At 38.3% G+C, this 21,714-nt stretch overlaps 2 protein-coding genes across 2 annotated transcripts in view; both read right to left on the bottom strand.

Annotated features, from left to right (window-relative positions):
- mib2 (MIB E3 ubiquitin protein ligase 2) overlaps positions 1-7,443 on the bottom strand; it is a 98,783-nt gene extending 91,340 nt beyond the window's left edge. The window contains exon 1 of the mRNA XM_022670777.2: positions 6,763-7,443. Coding sequence (XP_022526498.2) covers positions 6,763-6,775 — 13 coding nt within the window. The 5' untranslated portion in view covers positions 6,776-7,443. The remainder of the gene's footprint in view (positions 1-6,762) is intronic.
- A 5,580-nt stretch (positions 7,444-13,023) lies between these two features.
- On the bottom strand, positions 13,024-18,517 carry ubiad1 (UbiA prenyltransferase domain containing 1). Its single transcript, XM_007237032.4, has 3 exons — positions 18,280-18,517; positions 16,199-16,797; positions 13,024-14,340 (listed from the first exon to the last, which is right to left on the bottom strand). The coding sequence occupies exons 2-3, from the start codon at positions 16,749-16,751 to the stop codon at positions 13,853-13,855; spliced, it is 1,041 nt and encodes a 346-aa protein (XP_007237094.2). The 5' UTR covers positions 16,752-16,797; positions 18,280-18,517; the 3' UTR covers positions 13,024-13,852.
- Between the last annotated feature and the right edge of the window lie 3,197 nt (positions 18,518-21,714).

Genomic DNA, 21,714 nt, shown 5'->3' with positions numbered 1-21,714 from the left:
AACATCACAAAACATTTAGTATCACAATTATGTGCTACTTTTTGTTGGTCTATCATTTAAAATCTCAATAAAATACATTTACATGTGTGGTTATAAGATGTTTAGGGGTAAGAATACTTTCGTAAGCCACTGTAGGTAGCTAGCTAACTTTTCTAGGCACAACAGTCTGAATACGAGTTTGAACACAACATTTAAACTTTTTGACACTCCAACACCACTTTGCATTTTCAGATATTAGCTTTTATTATCAATACTATTGTCAGTCAGTCAAAAGCACCAACACTAAGCTCTCTGATACAAATGCTAGCTTAGCGAGAGAGCTACAGGACCAACAACACAAAAAGAAACTCTCATCAGAATTCTGATCTAAAATGCTAATAATTGTGGTTCAGTCAGCTAGACTTCAGTGTGTTCTGTGGTGAACATAAAGATATCATGCTACTAACTAAGCTAATTCTGACCAGTCACTCTCCTCATCTGCAGCAGTTTAAAACTTTGTCAAAGCAACAGGCCTACTCATTCATAGGCCAAACATATACATACTCATCTTCAATTTACATTCACTACTAAAAACAATAAAAGAAAACAAGCTATAGTATGCATCCAGTGCACTGTCAAAGGCACAGACATGAACTGGCCTTTAATCAAAGCCCAACATTTAAATGTACCAAGGGCAGATAAAACAAATGGAACACACTGACCCAAATTACTGTTTATTGCATGTTCCTAATCAAATTTAGGGCAGGGTTTCCTGACCTTCCAGACTGAATTTAACAGACAGCATGCCATATACAAGGCATTAAGTCTTCAATTCAGCCAGTTTATGTTATTGCACTCTACACTACAGACAAATGCAAACACAACAACGTGTACATTTGCATATATATATATATGTATATGTTTCTAAATCAGTCTGATTTTGCTATATATAGGTTGAAATATGTTGTTTTATTCTACGGAATGCAGACTACATTTCTCCAATATTCTAAATATAAAATATTGTCATTTAGAGCATTTATTTGTAGAAAATGAGAAATGGCTGAAATAACAAAAGAAGCAGAGCTTTCAGACCCCAAATAATGGAAAGAAGACAAGTTCATATTCACAAAGTTTTAAGAGTTCAGAAATCAATATTTGGTGGAATAACCCTGGTTTTCATGCATCTTGGCATGTTCTCCTCCACCAGTCTTACACACTGCTTTTGAATAAATTTATGCCATTCTTGGTGCAAAAATTCAAGCAGTTCAGCTTGCTTTGATGGCTTGTGATCATCCATCTTCCTCTTGATTATATGCCAAAGGTTTTCAATTTGGTAAAATGAAAAAAAAAACAAAAAAACATTTTTAAAGTAGTCCCTTATTTTTGTCCAGGGCTGTAAATTTTTTTACTGAAATACATCCAAAAACTCAACATTCAGTTAGTTTCAGTACAGCTAATCATAAGAATTCACTATTTAGCATGATAGCTTACATTCTGTCCAGCACAGAACACACACAAGGCTGTCAGACTGAATCTCTAACACTTTTAAAAGAAAAACGTTTAGACGAGGATGACTGTGCGACTGGACAGACAGAGGTGTTGGTTCTGTAGCTCACTTGCTAAATTGGCCAAAGTAAAGATACACAGAATATCAGACAACTCACCTTGCTGTGTGAAGAACACCTTGCAGGTTTAGTGGCTTTCCCTTTGATTTGAACAGAGCACATTGATAAAATCACAACTACAACCTGTATTAGCCACAGAGCAAAAATGTGGAAAAAAAAGTTCTATTTATGAAATACCATCCTTGTTTGGAGATACTGTTAAAATGTTTTAATACTGGTGTATACATTATTAACATTATACCGCACAGCCTGTGCTCACTCCTAAAACCAAACCATTTCCACACAAACCACACAAATCATCTATTCATGTTCTTTTTTTTTTTAATAACTGCAAGCTGAACTTCTTTGTGTCATTTTTGGTAGACTCTAACCATTGCATAACCAACAAAGTTCTGATCATGCCAGAGTAGTTCAGATCATTTGGCTGTGTTCCTGCTTTCAACAACTAAATCAATTTAAAAACTGACTTTGCAGTGATTATATCAAAAGACAAAGAAACGTGCATATCATTTTATGTTATGGTCACTATGTACGTGATGTGTATGCTGTTTAAAATGTCTGTCCACTTAGAACACTTGTCCTTTGCCACTTTTACTTATCACCAAGTCTCACAATGAGCCCATTCAAGAAAAGCACAGCGGGGGGCCTTGTTCAATCAACCAGTAAACAACATAAGTACATACGTACAGATAACTTGACCCGCCAGTTGTATGGTGCATGTGACTGGGCATGTGATATAATTGAATCAAACTTTTTCTTCCTTAAGAAACTTTTGATGAGCCCTGGGGTAACAGAACTCCACTACAAAACAAAAGGTTACAGGTCAATTTTAAATGTGAATAAAATAATCAGTGTTAAAAACACTAAGTTATATATTATTGGTGCCAATCCCTTAAAAAAAGCAGCTAAATACTTTCTTAGATACAGTTATATATTTCCATTTCTCTGAAGCATATCGAGATTTATATAGAGATATATAGAGTTTTAGTTACATCACCCACATCAGCCCAAGTGTCAAGCATAGGAAGACGCAGCCCATGCACGTAGGTGATGATGATAAGACATTGCAAAGTTCTTTAGTACGCTCCCTAAACCGCTGTGTAAAATCTAAATGACCTAAAACAAATGTATATACAACATTAGAAACACACGCAAGTGTTGGGTCTGATTTTGGTCCTGACCCATTTCTATTCTATTAATGCAGGGTGCTCCACATACACACACTCCACCTCCAAAATCCCTGTTTAACCTCTGATTCTACAGCACCTTCAGGGCTCAAGCACTGCTGATCCATGGTCTCAAATCTACAACCTTCAGCAGTCAACAGTCATTATGGGTTTTCTCATCATCATCAGACCCGTGCAGCAGACCTTCAACTAATCAAATCAGAAAAATGAAGACAAAGCTGTTTACAAACCTCAGGAACACAGCATATGCCCAGATCTAACATTTAAAAGGGGTTTAAAGGGGAAGTCCACCAACTGTCAAAACATCTGCGTAATTAAATTAGGATCTAAACAAAGCATGCAGAGCGCTAAGATGCGAGGAGACAAACTTGCAGAGTCAGTTATGAGCCCTGGGGTAACAGAACTCCACTACAAAACAAAAGGTTACAGGTCAAATGCCACCTGAAAATAGAAGCTGCTGCCATTGTGCTTTGGGAATAGTTCTAAATCTATCCTGCAAGACGTGCTTCAGGTGAAAATGTGACACCAGAGTGCACATCCAGTGAACGGAATTAAATCTCCTCATTTAGCACAGCACTGTTCTACTAAACACACCAGAGTTAAATAACAAGTACATGACCAAACCATGCCCCTGCACTATACTTTAAACAGGAACTGTGCTGATTATCTATTGCTCAAAATCAATACACCCATAATAAATCTTACATAAGGGCATCAAAATGAGGCTGGTGAGATTTTATCCAAGATATATTAATACACTACATACACTATATGGATACAAGTTTTGGGACACATGCTCATTATTCAATGTTTCTACAGAAATCAAGGCTGTTAAAAGAGTTTATTCTGCTTGTATTGGAGTCACTATCCTCTCTACTGTGCAGGAAAGGCCTTCTTAATGATTTTGAGGCATTGCTGTGTAAAATTTTATAGCTTTCAGCAATAATGTTCAAGAGCAAGAGCGTTAGTACGGTCAGGATGTTGGATGATTACCACCTTACCTCACCCTACCACAACTCATCATCCCCAAAGTATATGTGTTCCAGAGAACACAGTTTCACTAATCCATAACCATCATATTTGTTCTATTGGTAGTATATCTCTAAAATAAAAAAAAAGAGACAAGTGGATGAGCATTACCTTAAACATTGGGCCCCATCTGGGTGCTATCTGTACATTTGCACTTTGCACATAGGGCCTAGATGGGCCTATAGTGTAACTGAGACCATGTGAGATGTGAGGGTCCCAGTTACAACACATGTGCGTGCAAACTTATGCAAAGCAAAGCTCATGTCCACGTAGCCCACATTCCACCTATATAAGCTACACACGGGCATGCTGGCGTTTTATAAATGATTCATTGGTAATGGCCTGTGTCAGCAATGGGGAAAACTTAAAATTATAAAATGAGAAAATTAAACTCATTAGACACAGATATTATACACAGCACTGACCAGGTTATATTTCTCCACTGCTCCGTGGTGCAGATCTGATGCTCATATGCCCAGTGTAGGTGCTTTTGTGGATGAACATAGGTCAGTATGGGCACTCTAACCAGTCTGCAGCTAAGCTGACCTATCTATAGCACTGTGTGTTCTGAGACAATTCTATTATAACCAGCATGAACTTTTTCAGTTTGTAGTTTGTACTATAACTGTACCAACAATTACTTTAAATGACCATATCCCAATATCATCCTAATATTGTCTCTACTGTGTGAGATTTAATTCTAAAAACAGAACATACATGTCTGAGTAAATTATTGGACAAAGTATGCTATAGAAACATTCCAATTACAGCGCAATAAACAGAGCAACACGTCTACTTAATTTGAGCATAATCCACAGCAGTGTGCTTAGTCAGGTGTGCAACTGTCTCATATTTATTAATAAAAATATACATATTGTATAAAGCACACCCAGCATTAAGGTGTTTATCTAGCTGGTGAGCAGTGGAACTGTACTGATTGGGCTTCATTCAGTACTAGGCACTTGCCTTTCTGTTGCTGGATGCAATTAAAAACATCATAGCTGGGCTTCTATAGTAGAACTTTATAGTAAAAAGCCTTTCCTGGACTGTAGAAACAGTCAGCCACTGGAACAAAGAAAACAAATGCAGGATTGCCTCTTTTTAAGTACCTGATTGATTTCACAATGCATGAAGAGAATAACCTCCAACAAAATAGAACTTTCTGTAACAACTAGCTCATGAACATGAACCTATTGGCAGCATGTCTAATGACAAGTGTGGGCTACCCCAAAAAGCACTGCAGCATTGAGCGGTTTAGCTAGCCGGAAAACAGTGGAACTGTACTGATTGTGCTTTACCCACTACTAGTACAGTATATATTTTGTGTTGCTAAATGTAATCAAACCATTGTAGTTAGGCGTCTTAAGTAAAAAATCTAGTAGAAGGCCTTTCCTGAACTATAGTAACAGTTAGCCACTCCAACAGCTGATTGATTTCAGAGTGCATGAATAGAATTACTGCCACTAGAATAGGACTTTCTGCTAATGAACATGAACCTATTGGACCATGGCTAATGACATTATAAAGCACCTCAGCATTGAGCTGTACTGTTTGTGCTTCATCCTGTACTAGGACCTTCTCTTTTCTGTTGCTAAATGCAATCAACCCTGTATAGTGGTGACTCTATAGTAGAAATCTAGGATAAATCCTTTCCTGTACTGTAGAAACAGTGAGCTACTCCAACAAAGGCAATTGCATATTTTCTAGTACATAAACAGAACCTAAACATTGAATATGCAGGTGTTTCACTAGACTAGTCCATACATAGTGTATCGCTTACTAGTCAGCTAAGCTAGATAGCAAACCTAACCAACAACTTTGATTAAATATCCCACACTCACTGTTAAAACACTGGGTCTGCTCAGCAGGGCTAGACCTAAGCAGCATAAGCAGCTTCCCCACTTTCACTGCGCTGCAGAGAATCAATTAAACCTGGCTAGCTAACTAATTAGCTAAAATTTATTAAATGGAAATATATAGTGAGTTAAACAAAACACGTGCACACACTCACACCGCTAGTTATCTTATTTTCTAGTGATGTGTGAAGTGAGCCCTTTTATTCCCTGCATTCATTAGAATGGACATCATGTATTTTCTTAATTTTTTTTGCACATAACACTATTTGAAAGCTGTTGTCTATCAGGGCTGTAACTAATGATTATTTTGGTAGTCGACTAAATCTGATGATTATTTTTTGATGAATCGATTAGTCAGCGATTATTTCTGCCATGTCCTCCACCTCTACAAACAATGGAAACAGCTGTACATGAGATTAAAGGCATTTAAATGTCTAAACATTGTTTAAATGGAAAGTACTGATATTAAGTGAGTAAATATGTAATCTGTTGTTTTGGGCACTTTTGGAGACACAGACTAAGTTGAGTGGAACCTTTGTTACACTCCCATTATGCTTCTGTCCACAGCACTTTGTGTAATGCAGTACTGTTACAAATAAACGATTAGTCAACAATAAAATTTGTAATTGACCAATGTAAATATTGTCATATAATGTTTATATAATATAAACATTGTCGATTATATCGACTAATTGTTGCAGCCCTACAGCAGACCATGAACCAGCCAGTGAAGTTTATAGACCAATATAACAGTAGAATGGTCCCATCCACTGCACAGGAAAAACTGTAGGATAGTACTAGGGCCATTGAGATAAAATAACAGCTAATTTAATTAATAATCATGTTCATTTTTTTTTACTGTTCAGGAATGGTTTATGAAATAAAAGGGTCAATATGAAATATAAAATATTACACACAGGCTTCCAATGCAATGGAAATAAAAAGCTATTCAATATTTTAGATATTTGGATGTATCTACTCTATAGATTTTATAGTAGAATATTAGACAGACAGAAGACAGCATTATTCAGCATTGTTTTCCATCACTAGAGATAATTCAGGTCTGAAAAGGTTAGGCAAGCTTACCTGTCGACAGCATTAATGCTTCCACGGCTTCAGCTGCACCTTTCCAGCGCTTAACTCGCTTAAAGGCAAGGCTTTAACCCAAAGCGAGAGACAAGCATGAGTGAATAAGCGAGCGGCTGCCAGGCGGACAGGCGGGCGGGCAGGCGTGTGTCATTAGTCTTTATCCAGGGGCTGAGCGGGGTTAGCGCGGCTCCTCGTCCCCGCAGACACCGCTAGCATTTGTGAGGCTTCACTAACCTTCCGCTGAGGGTCTTCTTTGGCTTTAATTTGCGTTATTTTAGGGTTAAATCCACGGAATCACGCCGAAACGACGCGAACGAGTGAGCGCTCCAGGTAGGCAGACAGACAGGACAGCAGCCGTGCTAGTTATGCTAACAGCAACAACAACACGGCGGCGGCGGCGGAGAGTGGGGGATTCGGGCTGTGACACTCCCACGTTGAACGTCGTCACTTTTATTCTTTATTTATCGCCCATTTCTCTCCGCCCCGGGCGCAGCGTGCCTCACTTGGCTTCCCAACCCGAGCAGGGACTCGTGTGTTCGGTTTAGCTACGTTTTCTGGCGTTAAGCTAGCTGGGTTAGCTAGTTAGCTGTCTCCCCTCCGGCGGCGGCTGTGGCCGAGCGGCAGGTTCTGCCGAGCTTGTGAGACAGCTGACAGCGAGCAGCGCTAGCGACGGCCGACTCGCGACTCGAATCAATCGATTCACAGTCGACTCACTGAATCAATTCAGAACCTATAGCTCACACTACGGTCAAGAGCTAATCAATACCTTGCAGTGCTATCCAGCCTACTCCTTATTATCCATCTCCAAACAAAGCGGTTAAAATCAGCTGTTAAATTAATCTGATTATTTATGATTAGCACAAAACCATAAACCATTCATATCTTAAATGTGTTCCTCTGACGTAAAGAAACACAGTTCTGCTTAAAATTGTATAATTTTTAAAGCCCAATCAGATCTCCCTACTGCCCCGCCCCTGAACCTATACATAACCCAGTGCCCCTTCAAATCTACCCCTCCCATTTATTTGTTTTACATTTTTCAAATTTGAGCTATGCTGAGGGTGGAGTCAGCTAAAATCAGAGGGTTTTGTTACCCTATACCCACCCACCGCATGGACTGTTCACACTTTTGCTATCAGGCTGAAGGTACAGAAGAAGTGTGACATGCAAGACCACCACGTTATAGACCTTAAACACCTTCTACACTGCTGCCATCAGACTCCCCAACCTACCACAGAAATAATTCTGCACTTTACTTTTTACATTACATGTTCACCTGCCACTGTCATTTCTCGGTGGCACGTGTTCACTTTTATCACATTTCACTGCTGTAGATAATCATGTTCTTGCTTGTAAATAATATTTATTTAAATTTTATATTTATTTTCTTGTTTTATTTCTTGTTTTTATTGTATTTTTGCTATGTTTTCTTTATGTGGCATACTTGGCGAGAAACAAGAAAAGAATGTTTAATTCTAAAAACCTACCTCTCTGCGTTTTCTTTTTCCCTTCTTCTGTATTCTATTTTTGTTTCTTTGGTTGCACCCATCAGTTTCCTAATTATGTAATACTAATCTCGTACTTATGAATTACTATGTCATAACTTGCAATCTCATAACTATGACTTAGTATCTCAGTAGTATCTTAGTATCTCAGCTATGACATACCATTTAATAATTATGACTTAGCATCTAAGAATTACGACTTCTCGTCGTTAGAGAGCAGGCGAATCATGCAGCTAGATAGACTGCCGGTGTTTGGAGAAGACAGTTAGAATAAAAACGAATCGACTACAAAAGCGAATCACTGAATCGGTTCACGATCGATTCATTGAAACTGACAGTTCAAACAACTGCTTCGGTAAACTGAATCGAACTCCCCATCACTACTGTACCTTCTCTTCCTATGCACCGCGCATGCGCGGAACCATTCCATTAGCCTCAATGGTCCCAGCACTGGTGTTATAATTTCTAAACACAGGGGCGCAGTGATTCAGGAATTTACCTTTCCCTAAAGTTCCCGGATGGAATCGAATCTGTTCATTTACACCTATTCATAGGTGAAGCTGGTGCTGGAAATCCTGTTCATTTTAAGAGGATACAGATTCAGTAAACGCATTGTTGCTGTGATATAGTTAGGGAAATACAGTTTGTGGTTCAGTAGCGCCCTCTTCCGTTTAAATACAGAGACACATCTTAACTGTCAATTTACCTGATTATGTATTATAATATATATTAGTTCACCATATTCAGCAGCTTTAACACCTTCTTATTCAATGTTTTAATTATTTATTTTTTCCCAGAGTGTAAATGAATACTAAAGTCATCCAGACTATGAAGGAACACATAAGGAATCACAACGTTACCTAAAGTGTTAAAACAACTCAAAATGTTAACTTACGGTTTTTCAGGCTGGTAAAACTGATGAACTTATCCTGTGCAGCAGTGACAACTCTTGCTCTTCTTGGGACAGTACTAATGAGAGCTGGTTTCATTTGTATAATGTTTTGATGGTATTTGCAGTGACTGTGATCTTTTTGGATCGACTTACCTTCTGAAACTAGGTGTTTTTTTTTTCTTTACTTAGTTGAGTAGTTCTTGCCATTACATTACTCAAATAGGGCTATTGTATACCAACTCTAACTCTTCACAACACAAACTGATGCTCTTAATCACATTAAAAGGGCAAGAAATTAAAGTAGTAAAATACAGTCAAGACAATCCAAACAGCTGATTAACATAAAGCAATATAAGATTATACATATACAACAGTCATGTTAAAATAAGGAAAATACAGGCAGAACAGGCAATTATTTTAGTTTGGGATGGACCTGGAACAACTGTGAAAACATACACAGACATAAATCAATGGATGGGCTGTAGAGGCAATATTTACAAATACTTGGGTACATAATTAAGGCCAGAATGTAAGGAAAAACAGAATTAATCATTTTTTTCTTCTTTTAGCAATGCTTTTATTTAGAGTTGAATTTCCTTAATTCCTCTAGTTTATTACAAAATGGCTATTGAATTATCTCCATTGTCTTTACTTGGCAATGCTTGGCCTATGCTCTACCGCTGAGGTCAGTGGGTGTGTTACACAAACAGTAAACCCTAAAAAAGACATTCTATTATTAATTATACCCACCATGCCCTCCACTTCGCCTCTGAGTTGCCCCACAGTCACTATTATCACTGCCCTAGATTTTACTGTCGGACAGAGGCCGTCTTCTGTGCCAGAGGCCATCAGATAGATTAACGACCATTCTCGCTGGGCCATGTGGGCATGATGCATAATTATTTATATTTATTTATATCTATGACAATGGTTTGTCTGTTGCCCTGTAGATATACTTTGGCCCGATATACTTTGGCCCTTGATGGTTACATTTAAAAAAAATAATTTAGTAACTATTTAACTGAAAGTATAATTAAATTAAACAATGCCCCAATCAGCCAAAACATTAAAACCATTTCAGGTGAAGTGAAAGCAGTAATTATCTTCTTGATCTACAGTGGGATCTGTCAAGGGGTTGGATATGCATTAAGGCAATATTAGGCAGTAAGTGCACAGGAAAACTGGGCAAGCATGAGAAACTGAGCCAAATTGTGACGTCTACACAAGCCAGTTTTGTGGTCAAGTACTTACCAAAAGTGGTTCAAGAAGGACAACCAGAGTCATTGAAAATCCCTTTTCATGTTAATTTACTGCTGTATTTTAGATGTCCAACCCATTTCCACACAGAAACAGGTGGCCTGCTCAATAGTACATCATAATGTTACATTAATTATAATAATCAATATATACTGCTTATGTAAGAAATACCGTAGCTTTAAACATGCAGCAGTATGCCAAAACAGCAGCTGGGTTGGCTTTAGACAACCAAAAAAACAGACTCAGACTAGTGCACCACTTAAAAGTGTAGCGAGCCTAAAGTCTAATGCTTATGTTAGACTGAAAATTAGATCAGTGAATGGTTAGTTGCAAGTAATTAGATCAGATCTGCATGGTGCTCTTCTTGTTTGTCCCAAAAGGCCATTTTAAATTTGATTTGAGCTGCCAGTGCATCCAAACTGCAATGGATCTGTTAAAATCTGAATGAGGTTGGGATCTGATTTGCAAAAATTGGATTTTATGTGGTTCCTGGGAATCAAGAACATGAAAAAAATCAATCTGGATACAATCAAAACATGCCAAAACATAGGATTTGGGCTTGCATCCTGAACATTGCCATACTATGTTTATAAATTTGCCATTATTTACAGTGAGGAAAATAAGTATTTCGACACCCGGCAACTTTGCAAGTTCTCCCACTTAGAAAACATGGAGGGGTCTAAAAATTTTCATCTTAGGTGCATGTCCACTGTGAGAGACATAATCTAAAAAAATAATAGTAAAAATAATCTAGAAATCACAATGTATGATTTTTAAAATAATTTATTTGTGTTATTGCTGCAAATAAGTATTTGAACACCTGCCAATCAGCAAAAATTCAACTCAAATAGTCCACCCTTACTTTTATTATTCTAAATTAGAAGCACCTGTTTGAGGTTTTTAGCTGCATAAAGACACCTGTCCTCCTCACACAACCAGTAATACTCCAACTACTAACATGGCAAAGACGAAGAGCTGTCTAAAGACACCAGAGGCAAAACTGTAGACCTCCACAAGGCTGGAAGAGGCTACAGGGCAAATGCTAAGCAGCTTTGTGAAAAAAGATCAACTGTTGGAGCAATTATTAGAAAATGGAAGAAGCTTCACATGACTGTCAATCTCCCTCAGACTGGAGCTCCATGCAAGATCTCACCTCGTGGCGAATCAGTGATCCTAAGAAAGGTTAGAAATCATACACGGGAGGAGCTGGTCAGTGACCTGAAGAGAGCTGGCATCACTGTTTCCATGGTTACTGTGGGTAATATACACTAAGATGTCATAGTTTAAAGTCATGCATGGCACGGAGGTTTCCTCCAGCGTTTCCTCCAGCGTGTCTTAAGTTTGCCCATGACCATTTGGATGATCCAGAGGAGTCATGGAAGAAAGTTCTGTGGTCAGATGAGACCAAAAATAGATTTTTTTGGTCTTAATTCCACTCGCTGCGTTTGAAAACAAAGGCTACTGTACCAAATATTAACATTGATTTTCACAGGTGTTTAAATACTTATTTGAAGCAGTAACACACAAGTATATATTTTTTAGATCACGTCTCTCATAGTGGACATGCACCTAAATTGAACATTTCAGACCCCTTCATGATTTCTAAGTGGGAGAACTTGCATAGTCGCCGGGTGTTAAAATACTTTTTTCCTCACTGTACTGTAATGTCTGATGGCTGTAGGTTCTGCAGTACAGATCAGTGACTCTCCCCATATGATTTGAGAAGGAGGAACTGAACTAGATGCTGCAACTCATTTTACCTTAATTCTTAGTCTGTATTAAAATGGGCTGTAACGGTTAATGTATGTGTACTGAAACTAGTCTTGTTTTCAAGCTCCTCCTCCTGTCTCTTGCTGCTTCGACTCATGCACTCGCTTTTTATCTCGCTATTATTTTAGAGAGGCTTTATCTTATTTCAACTTATAAATCATAAAGATTTCCCCAGTAAATTAAACAGCACACTTTATGCTATCACTGCTATAATCAAATCAAAAGGTTTTAGTACCCCCTACTGGGGCTACTGTGTGGACCTTACCTACTTTACACCTTACCCAATCTTCAAATTATTGATTTTTGTAAATGCAGTATGCTTACTGAAACATGTGGGAAAACGTCAGAGAGAGGGAAATAACAGGGTTGTGGGAGAATCGGGGTAAGTGGAATATGGAGTCTACATGGCTCCCCCCTTTTACCCTTCCACCCCTTTAACTATTTTTTTTGCTATTGTCACTAAGACATAAACTGTTGTTATTGTGAATTGTGGAGTTCCACAGAGTTTAGTTGTAGGGCCTATGAATCTGTAAAGAACTGAAGGGTAAAACTGAAGCTTATTTACAGGATCTACCAGGTTAAACACTAAACACTAACAAACCTGATTTTATGAAAGGTTAGAGGTAGAAACTTTTAGATTTCAATCATTAATATTTTTGTGCATGCATTACATTTTCTGAGGTCATCTGGTGTACCACCCTGAAATGCTTTGCGTACCTGAAGTACACATACCCCAGTTTCAGAACCACTGCCCTACCCTATATATTTGTATAAAAAGAATCTAGTCTCTTATCTTGCTTCAAAAGCTAAGAAAAGGTCCAACACAAGGTAGACTCAACTTTGTAGTATAATTTATTTTTTATAAGATCTGATCATTCTCAAAAGTTTATCAAACACAGCTCTTTAAAGGAGACATTACTAAACAGCATTCTACTCTGCAACATCTCTCCTCTAAAAAATAAACCTCAGATTTGGCTTTAGGCCGTCAAAGCCGAGCATACTAACTGTTTCAACATGTGTGAAGGGCTCTGTAAAGCCAACATATAGATGTACTCGAATATGAAGTGATATAATTCCTTCACGCTGGCTCAAAAAAACCACACAGTACTGCTGGCCCATGTTACTCAACATTTGGTCCTACACAGCGCACGACTCTGGGTGTAACTGAGTGGACTTGGACACAGCTTGACAACTCTGGCAATGTAAGCGTTGAAGCTTGGCTATGGAATATGCTATATGACATACAGATGGAGACTTGTGCTTGACCGACAAAAGAATACTCAAGAGGTTTAGAAAATTAATAAGTAAATGTACAATCTTATGTAACAAAACTGTCACACATCCAGGGGACAAACGGAAATTTGATGTTTATCAATAATTTAAATTTAGCTTAGCAAGAGTGTAAATACCAACACTTTGTACACACTGAAACACCGGTTCGTTATGCAGAATACTGATGCCGCCAGGTCGCTTCTGTTTCATCGCAACATCTCGCAAATGTTTTGTTAGCGCTAAAGCATGAATTATACAATAAATTAAAGTCTCTGTATTTCCAAAAAAAAAAAATTCTATAAATACAAACGAGAAGTACGTAATCCTAGTACAACATTTTTAAAACAGAAAGAAACAAAAGTTCAGAAATAAAAAGAATATAAAGGGTCTTTCACAAGAGCGGCAAGCTACCCTGAGGTGCTAAAATAATCCCAAAGACGTAGAAAAGTCCCATCAGCAGATTGAGTTTGGCAGTCTTCTGAGGGATCTTGGAGTAGCACTGGCTGCGGAACTGCCTCTCCAGTGGGAAGGCCATCGGTAGTGTGAGCAGCGGCAGTGCCATGCTTATGGTGTAACGTGTGGCCAGTATGCAGAACAGCACGTACGGGACGAAGAGCAGCAGGTTGTAAATGATGTACGACAGCGTAGGACCCACTAGGATGGCGAGGGTGACTATGCCCGCCTGTTTGTCCGAGTCCATGTCGCGTGTGTTGTTGCTGTGCAGGATGGCCTCAGTGTTGAGTGCCAGTGGCACGGCGTACACCAGCGGCAGCACGGACAGGTAACCCACCTGAACGGCGTGAGCAAACATTACTGCCAATGGGCCAAAGGTGATGAGGATGACCACGTCACCAAGAGCAACGTACTTCAGACCTATTCCTGTACAGAAAACACAAGAACAAGTTATTTAAAACATTAATTATTTAATGTTAATTATTACTGAAACAAAAGTATCACAACTTACCTTTTTTATCACAAAGTAAACAAGTATTAAATAGTCATATAAATGTTTTCTATTTAAATTTAAATGTATATTTTCATATTTCCTAAATAAAGAACTAAAAAAATGTCACACAACAACGATTCTGTGATTAATTATAATTAAGGTCATGATTAATTTTATAAATGCTGATTCTGTATATATTTAGGAGGGAGACAGTAATAATGGTTTAGTTTATACTGTATTATAATATGACAGGCTTTATTTAATGCTTTTATAAAGAGTGAGTGAGTGAGTGAGTATGTGTGCATATGTGTGCATATGTGTGTGTGTGTGTGTGTGTAAACGAAGCACGGGCATTCAAATACATGAAATACATATTAAATAAATTAATTAAATTAAAAATTAATTTAAAAAATCGGATTAATAATCTATTAATTAAATAAAAAAAATCAACATATTTATTAAATTAAATAATACAAAACTGATAAAAAAAACTGGCCAAGTGTATCTCTATTTTTGCTGTTTTCCATGTTTTAGAAACTAGCAGTTGCTCTTACATTGTATTAGGATGCCCAGAAGACTGGACCAACAGAAATACTCCAAAACTTTAAATAAATTTGACTTCTTCTAAAGGTTTTTTAAAAGCAACAAAAAATCCTGGTATTATTTGGATTTTGATTTGATTATCATGAAAATATCAAAATATGCTTTTCTGAGCCCTAAACAACTGCAGATTTCATTACAAAGAGCGTACATAATCCGATTTAATTTAATGCTAATCATTTTTTTGTTAAAGTGTGCTAACATGTTATTTCCATCATTGTGATTTAGAACAGATAAGGGGCCTTTATTATTGTGACTTTTATATTGTGTATCATTAACATTTATGGAAAATATTGTGATATCGTATTTATGCCACATTGCCCATCCCTACACAGAACCACAGTCTTTTCTTTCCCTACTGCTGAGCCACTGGGGCATCTGGCTGATGCAATTCCTATTACAACAACTGCAACACTGAAGTATTAGTAAAAAGGTCAAAAGCCTTTTTCCACAATCATTGTGCTTTTTAACCACAATCACATCCAGTGTACATAAAGGAGATTGGACATAAAGGAGCCCATCAAAATAGACAGATGCTCATGTCTTTTTGTAAAGAGAAACTACGACAAGGTGGCACAAAGGCACAAACTAATCAATTCGTAAGGTGCCTAGAAATTCCCACCCACAGTGTATTGAATAGAATTTGACGATAAGATTTGCATCATGATACAGGGTTTATGGTTCAATGTATTGCAACACTGTAATTGAAGCAATATATTGTCAGGACAGTGGGATCTAACAACAGAGTACAACATTGCTATCTAGTGGCCGGAATTTAAACACAACAAATAATGATCCACTGTCTGACATCAATCTTTACAAGTAAACTAGTGCTAGTTAATTTCTCGTCCAGTATATATTTTTCATATGCTGCTAGAAGTGCAGCCTGAAACATAGGGCTGGACAATATGACAAAAATTAATAACATGATATATTTTAGAAATTCAGTCGATACAGTATAATTGTGATATCGCTACGGACAGTATAAAAGCACACCTTTAGTATATGTATTCATGCACTGATTGAGCTGGGTGTGATATGATTAAAATATTGTATCATTGTGTTTGAAGACATTTTCACAATGCACAGTACGGATCATATTTTGATAAATGTAATAATTAACTACTAGTTCAAACATTGAGGTCAAATGCCTTTTTCCACAATCAGAGTGCTTTTTAACCACACACTCACCTCCAGTGTACAAAAAGGAGCTTGAGAGTCCACCAAAATAGATGAGAGCCAGATGCTCGAGTCTTAGCGTGGAGAGAAAATACAACAAGGTGGCACAAAGGCACCCAACTGAGTACAACAACGCGCCGAACATCACCACGTCCTGGGGCTCCAATATCTGATCCACCAGAGTCCTGTCATCACTCTTCTTGTGGTCGATCCCCTTGGAGAAATCGTAATACGTGTTCACTAAGTTCCCTGCACCGTGGACCACCAGTACTGCCACGGCACAGACCAGCAGAATGATGAGGTCCACTGAGCCCTCGAGCTTGTAGGCCAGAGCGCTCCCCAAAGCCACAGGTGTGAGGGAAGCACTGAAGCTCCACGGCCGCAGGGCCAAGACGTACGCCGCACATTTATCCTGCAAGTGCAAAGCCATCTTAGTCACTCTGGAAACCTTGCTGTTGTGATTCCTCTCTACGGACGTCCCCATTGGCGCTTTTGCCCCATTCATTCCGTTAGACCCTGCCAGCACGCATGTCTCAGCACTCATCTTCTTCTGGCCCGCTGCCATCACTACCGTAGTGTGGGGTTGTGTAGAAGTACCAAGAATGGTGTACCTGGGAGAGAGGAAGGGGAGGAAAGAAGGAGTGGGAACAAAACATACACTCATGAATGTGTGCACAGACTGTTCATTCAGAGGTCAAAAGCATGTGCCTGATTCACACTAATTGCTATAAAGAACCTAATTAAATATTTAGGAAAGATTCACAATCACAAAGGTTAACTGAGAGTATTGTTTACTCTGTATTGGCTAGAATTTGGAGATAATTTTGCCTCAGGATACAGGGTTTACTATTCAATATATCACAATACTGTAAGCAATGTACTAGGGCTGGGAGGTTAATCAAATACATTTTATTAAATCAATTAATGTTTTAATACGATTTTCAAAATAGGACAATTGAGATTGTACATCTATAGAAGCTGCAGAGTGAATCCTAGTAGATAGAAAAGAACTCCTATTTGGCAGCGACTTTCATATTCTACACTTTTTCTTAACTGCAACAAAAGACGGCTACGTTTAATATAAAAAATGCATGCTAGGTTGAAGGTCTTACTATTCATAAAAAATATATAATAATTATAGTATAAAGGAAACAGTAGCTTGCACATCACTTTAGATGGAGCTGTCTGTTTACAAATAAAAACTAAAGTTAACTAAACCTTGTAATCGAGAATAGCTTATATATATTTTAAGAATATTGGGATCCTTTTTTACATTGGGATCCTTCCACGACTGGAAGGGAGCATTTCTACTGTTCAGTGAAGGCTGTCTGGATCACTTCTATTTTAAAGCGTTAGTATTAAGATTTGATTGCATTCAGCAAAAATAACAAGCGCATCAGTGAGGTCAGGATGGAGGATGATCCCACCTCATCCCAACTTTACAACTTAGACCAGCAGTACTGAGTGGAGCAGCATCATTCATTCAAGAGAGAGAAAGATGCTCCACAGCTCCACAGCTCAAAACTGAGTTTTTTTTTTTTTTTAATTTACCAAAGCTTAATGTTTATCTGCTCCAGAGAGAGTTTTACTCTACTAGGACAAGTTAACTAACTCTATACGTGGACTAGACTAGTGAATGGGTGTTCACAGACAAACATTCACACACACAGCAAACGACAGTGTAGCTAATAAACAACCCCTCAGAAGTGAGAAGTGTGAAGTCTAAAGTGTGGGATTAGTTAGCTAAACTAGCTAACAGCCAGTGAAGTATCTTAGCAACAGCTAATTAGCCCCATAATCTTAAGTAGCTAAAGCTAGCTAACCTAGCTAACTAAAAATAAACACACTAAAAGTGTAAATTGCCCCAATTAAACACACGTTATCTGTTATTATTTATCAGAAATAAGACTTATATACTGTGTATTATTATTACAGACATAGTTAGCTACAGTTAACTAGCTGTCTAAGTAGGTGAAGATACGGAGGAGCTGCTGGAGGCTAATGACAGTGTTGTACAGGTTAGCTACACAGAGCTTAGAGGAGATTAGGAGGCGAGCTGAAGTTCACAGCCAAATCAAAAACACCGCTCCAACCTGCTCCTCTCCCACTGCTGCAGACCGCGGAGCTACTTCACACCCCGCCGACACATCCTCTCCTCACCGCCGTCCTTCCCAGCCTAACCCGAGGCAGCGGAGCGAGTCCCGGACCGCGGCGCCGATGGAGCACCGAGCGACGTGTCAGTTATGAGGGCATTTAGCTTAGCCGCTATGCTAACATACTAGCTAACGTAGCTGCAGGCGGACGCCATTCCAATCAGCGATGCTATATAGCGAGCCTGCCCACTCCATTGCTCCCACCCGTTAACTACATATATCTCACTACATCAGACTGAAGTTAACCGCTAGAGAGAGCCCGCGAGGGAGCCCTGAGTTAAAGGGGCTCAATGGTGCAAACCACTAAAAACACAAATTAAAATTAATAATTGGCTAAATGTCCAGAATATTACTTTACTTTTAGAAACTAGAATAAAGTGTTTACTAAATAAGCAATAAAAAAAATATATATATATATATATAGTGGCGTGGAAGAGGAAAGAGGACTCGTGAGACTCATTGCAAGTACTCAACAGCTCTTTATTAACTGGCTTGCCACTCACTTATAGCCTTTAACAAGGCTAGGAGAGCAAAACCCAACTGCTCACACAGCATAAACAGCCCTAAGGTCACTAAACCAACTAGGAATCTACCGGATGGTAGATTCAGAGTGGTGCCCACCACTCTGCATAACCCCACCTAAAAGGGAGGCCCCACACCTGACATCCACTCACACACAGGCACACAGAGGCGGGCACACAGAGACAGGCACACAGCAGCCACACACACACACAGACGCCACAATATATATATATATATTTTTTGTTATATTTATCTACGGTAAACAGGTTTTAGGCAGCAAAGGCGCTAGCACTCCTAATGCTGTGAGCTGATTGGTATTTAAATGGCTTAACTTGCTAAAACTGTTTTTTAAAAGCGATGTGTTCTTTACTGAAACATTTATTTGTATTGTTGCCTTATATTAGATATTTTATATATAATGTGTCGCTATGTTAGTATATAAGTATATTTTTCAGTATATAAGCAATCAAGTATTAATAAGCTCTGATTTTGCTCAGTTGCACAGAGCCTCCAAGGCCCCTGACATCATGTAAAAAGTAAAAATAATAGATTCGCCTTATAAGGACGGTTTACTAAGGCGTGGAAACAAGATAATTAACTCATGGGCGGGGACAACTAATTAAGGCACAGAGAGACTTATATAGCCTTAATACGTCATCGACACACATTAGAATCTTGATCTCACGTCTTAATTAGTCATGGACATGCATTAAGATCTTAATCCCATGTCTTAATTAGTCATGGACACACATTAGGATCTCATTTCCACGGCGTATTAAGTTGTGGCCACGCACATCTCTGGCCACGCTCCGTACCTAATTGCTCCATATGAGCCCGTTTATTTTGGACTCACTCTGTAGCGCCCTCAACACATTCTAAAGTGGGAACTCTCCTCTCTACAGACTCTCTAATTTCAGTCCTGTGCTTTTTACAGATCTGAAGAAAACAAACGACCATCATCATGATGTTCCACACTTATTTTTTAACATTTAAAAACAAATATGGTTACTTTCTAAATATAAAAATACGAATATAGACTATTATCCAATGCTAATGCTGTAAATCGGGTTTCTGTGGTCTGAGTCTCTGAAGTGAACTGAACTGGACTGGAGCTACAGGGACCACAAATTCATGAACACACGTTGTGGGCGCGTCTCAAACCGCAGAATGTTCCCTATGTAGTGCAGTTAACTAAACATAAATATATCATTTTTTTTTATCTTATACTCATAAACAGAACACTATTTTTGCACTACTGAGCCATTTGGGATTTAACCCGACACAGAAAATATGAAAAGTAGTGTCAGCTTGTGAGCAGGGTATAAGGCACCTAAATATTCAATGCGTAAAAACTATATTTAGAGACTTTTGTAAAAGTTCCCTAGATTTCTGTATTAAATCCGTTCATGGTTCTTACAGTCTGTGATTGAAATCAGGGAACGGTTAAATATAAAGATTGCTATTAACTTAAATATTATATTCTCATGCACACTCCTTTTTTGCCGTTTAATTGTTTTAATGAATTAAATCACATTATTATTGTTATTGTTTTTGAGTAGCTTCCTGCTTTGATCTATTTTAATTAGATCAGATAACAGAGAATTTAGCTGTGGAAGGAATGTTTAAAGATAGGTAAAATGTCCCCTGTACTTTACAGTTTGTGTGTCTGATTTCTTTGGATGCTCAGCAGCCCTAAAACTCTGATTCTAGAAGCACCTCTGATCAAAGCTCGTAAGTGTGGAGCCCCAAAGTATCTTGCAAGAAGAAAATATCTCCTACATGCACACTCAAGTCACGCTTGGTATTGGTTTGATCATTGACGGGTTTGATAATGGGATGATTTGATGTGCAACAGTTCCACCATGTGGACTGTGGTGTAACTGTGCCTCAAATATTCCTAATTGAAATGTACCCAATGCAGATATAGCCATTTTATTTAATATCCAAATCCACCTGTGATCCTAAACAAAATTTATTTTTGGATGCAATTGGGATAAAATTGTGCTAAATCTGGGTGAGCTTTTATATAATTTAAACTCCCTACATGTTTGCCATGCATGCATTTTAAACTTAGATTTACCACCCTGCATTACCAGCTTTCTCTAATGCAGATTTTTTGAGATATTCTGTGCTTAATGAAGATCTCCAGTGTGAAATGGGCATGGGTTGTAGTGAAACATGATAACGAGTATACTATTTTGTAGAATAGCCCACCTACTTTCACTCCCAGCATTCCCAAATACAGTGCTTTTACCTGATGATCTCAACAGGCTATTGATCGGGGCATAGCACTGCTCATTCAAGGAAATCACTATTTTTACACCATTAACAAACTCCCAGTACTCAAACTCAAATTTTGGTAATGCACAAGTAGGTTAATAAAAAAACTGTTTATACACACAGTACCTTAAGGTATTTCTCTGGGTGCCGCCATCTTGAAATTATGGCACAATGAGACGACGAGTCACTAAGTAATAAACCTTTAGTGCCCTTTTTTGTCATGTATACAGCTGGAATTTATGCATTATTGAATTAATTTTGCAATCAGTTCCCCTATCCTATGTATTTGTTTGGTCTCACCAGCAGGCTTATCTCGGAATTCTACCAATAAAGTGTGGTGGAGCTACTTTGAGCTTGTTAATGGGGTAAAAAATAACAATATGTTTGCATTGGTGATGCTATGCCCCTATCACTAGTATTGCCAGCCTGTTAGGAGCATCTGCTAAAAGCCTGTCTGGAATGTCTGGAGAGTAGGTACAGATCCCTCCTTCAGACAAAGTCTACTCCTGGCTAATCCTGCATTATACTGTCCGCTGTTCACCTGACACATTTTTTTTTTTTTTTTTTTTTGCG

The sequence above is a fragment of the Astyanax mexicanus genome, chromosome 12, assembly GCF_023375975.1.
Source record: "Astyanax mexicanus isolate ESR-SI-001 chromosome 12, AstMex3_surface, whole genome shotgun sequence".
NCBI lineage: Eukaryota > Metazoa > Chordata > Actinopteri > Characiformes > Acestrorhamphidae > Astyanax > Astyanax mexicanus.
The sequence above is the reverse complement of the archived record's forward strand: the minus strand, read 5'-3'. Positions and strand labels throughout refer to the sequence as shown.

What these genes read in the sequence shown, in the direction of transcription:
- ubiad1 (XM_007237032.4), bottom strand. Translation starts at nt 16,751, where the DNA reads ATGGCAGCGGGCCAGAAGAAGATGAGTGCTGAGACATGCGTGCTGGCA. An exon ending in CTCCTTTTTGTACACTGGAG is followed by an intron (nt 14,341 to 16,198) that starts GTGAGTGTGTGG and finishes TTTTCTGTACAG; the next exon opens with GAATAGGTCTGAAGTACGTT.